The sequence below is a fragment of the Mandrillus leucophaeus genome, unplaced genomic scaffold (assembly GCF_000951045.1).
Source record: "Mandrillus leucophaeus isolate KB7577 unplaced genomic scaffold, Mleu.le_1.0 Scaffold2190, whole genome shotgun sequence".
Lineage (NCBI taxonomy): Eukaryota > Metazoa > Chordata > Mammalia > Primates > Cercopithecidae > Mandrillus > Mandrillus leucophaeus.
This window is the reverse complement of record NW_012102244.1, coordinates 21322-22642: the sequence shown is the minus strand read 5'-3', so window position 1 is coordinate 22642 and position 1321 is coordinate 21322. Positions and strand designations below refer to the sequence as shown.

General features: G+C 53.5%; 1 protein-coding gene across 1 annotated transcript in view; it reads right to left on the bottom strand.

Moving 5' to 3' along the window:
- LOC105540319 (protocadherin gamma-A7-like) overlaps positions 1-1321 on the bottom strand; it is a 12063-nt gene that overhangs the window by 8554 nt on the left and 2188 nt on the right. The window contains exons 2-3 of the mRNA XM_011980863.1: positions 461-1312; positions 303-397 (exon numbers count right to left, since the gene is read on the bottom strand). Of these exons, the coding sequence (XP_011836253.1) occupies positions 303-397; positions 461-1312 (947 nt within the window). The remainder of the gene's footprint in view (positions 1-302; positions 398-460; positions 1313-1321) is intronic.

Here is a 1321-nt window from a genome sequence, read left to right as displayed (position 1 = left end):
AAAAAAAAAAAAAAAAAGAAAAGAAAAAGAAAGAAACTTACAAATGTCACATAATAGGAGAAAACCTAAGAAACGAGATGTACTCAATCCAAGACACAAATAGTTTGCCAAGAAGAGAAAGGTAAAGAAAAACTAGGACATGCATTATTTTCCCCCCACAAAATTAAGACTTCAGAACATTCTTTTGATGTAAAAGAAAAACATTAGAATTATGTGATTCCCTGCAAAGGACTAAGAAAATTAAGCACTAATCAAAGATAATCTTTAATTTTCATGCCAACCAATAAAAACAATTCCCTCACCTGAACAAGGGAGTCTTCCACTTTACAAAATCACGAATCTTCCTGTACCAAAAGAGGTTCACTTCTCTTACAGCCATCCTGGCTGATGAGTGTGTCTAAATAGTTGGGTGGCGGGAAGATCAGATTACTCTTCCGCTTCCGCCTGGAAAGAAACTCACCTGAAGTCGCCTGGGGTCTCCTTTCGTTTCAAGTAAATCCTGAGTTGTGAGAAGAGACTCGCTTTTCTCACAGCTCTCCTGGCTGATGAGCGTGTCCGCATAGTTGGGCTGGGGGAAGATCAGATGACTCTTCCGCGAGTCTGCAGTGAGTGAGACCTCGTGGGAATAGGTCTGCAGGAAAGCCCGAACCCCGTCCACGCCCACAAAGTGTGAGCCGGGCATGCTTGCCAAGCCACCTCCCAAAGCCTGCAGCCGGCGTGACTTGTGCCAGCGCCGAAGCCTGAGCGCCAGCAGCACGATGACGAAGGCCAAGAAGACGCAGGAGACCACAGCCACCGCCACCACCAGGTACAGCGTGAGGTCAGAGTTGTGAGAACCGTCGGAGGGCTCCAGGCTGCCCAGGTCGGCCAGGATTTCCGGGATGCTGTCGGCCACAGCCACGGTGAGCGTGACAGTGGCGGAGAGAGGGGGCTGGCCGTGGTCCTGGACGGCCACCACGAGGCTCTGCTTGAGCGCGTCTCTGTCCAGCAGGGCCCGAGCCGTGCGCACCTCGCCCGTGTGCAGTCCCACCGCGAAGAGTCCCGGTTCGCTGGCCTTGAGCAGGCGGTAGGACAGCCAGGCGTTCTGGCCCGAGTCTCTGTCCACCGCCACCACCTTGGTCACCAGGTAGCCAGGCTCTGCGGAGCGGGGCGCCAGCTCCACGCCGGTGGAACCGTCTGTGGGGATGGCGGGATACAGGATCTCGGGCGCATTGTCATTCTGGTCCAGCACAAACAGGCTCAGTGACACGTTGCTGCTAAGAGGCGGGTCCCCGCTGTCGCTGGCTGTCACCCACAGCTGTAGGTCTCTCAACTGCTCATA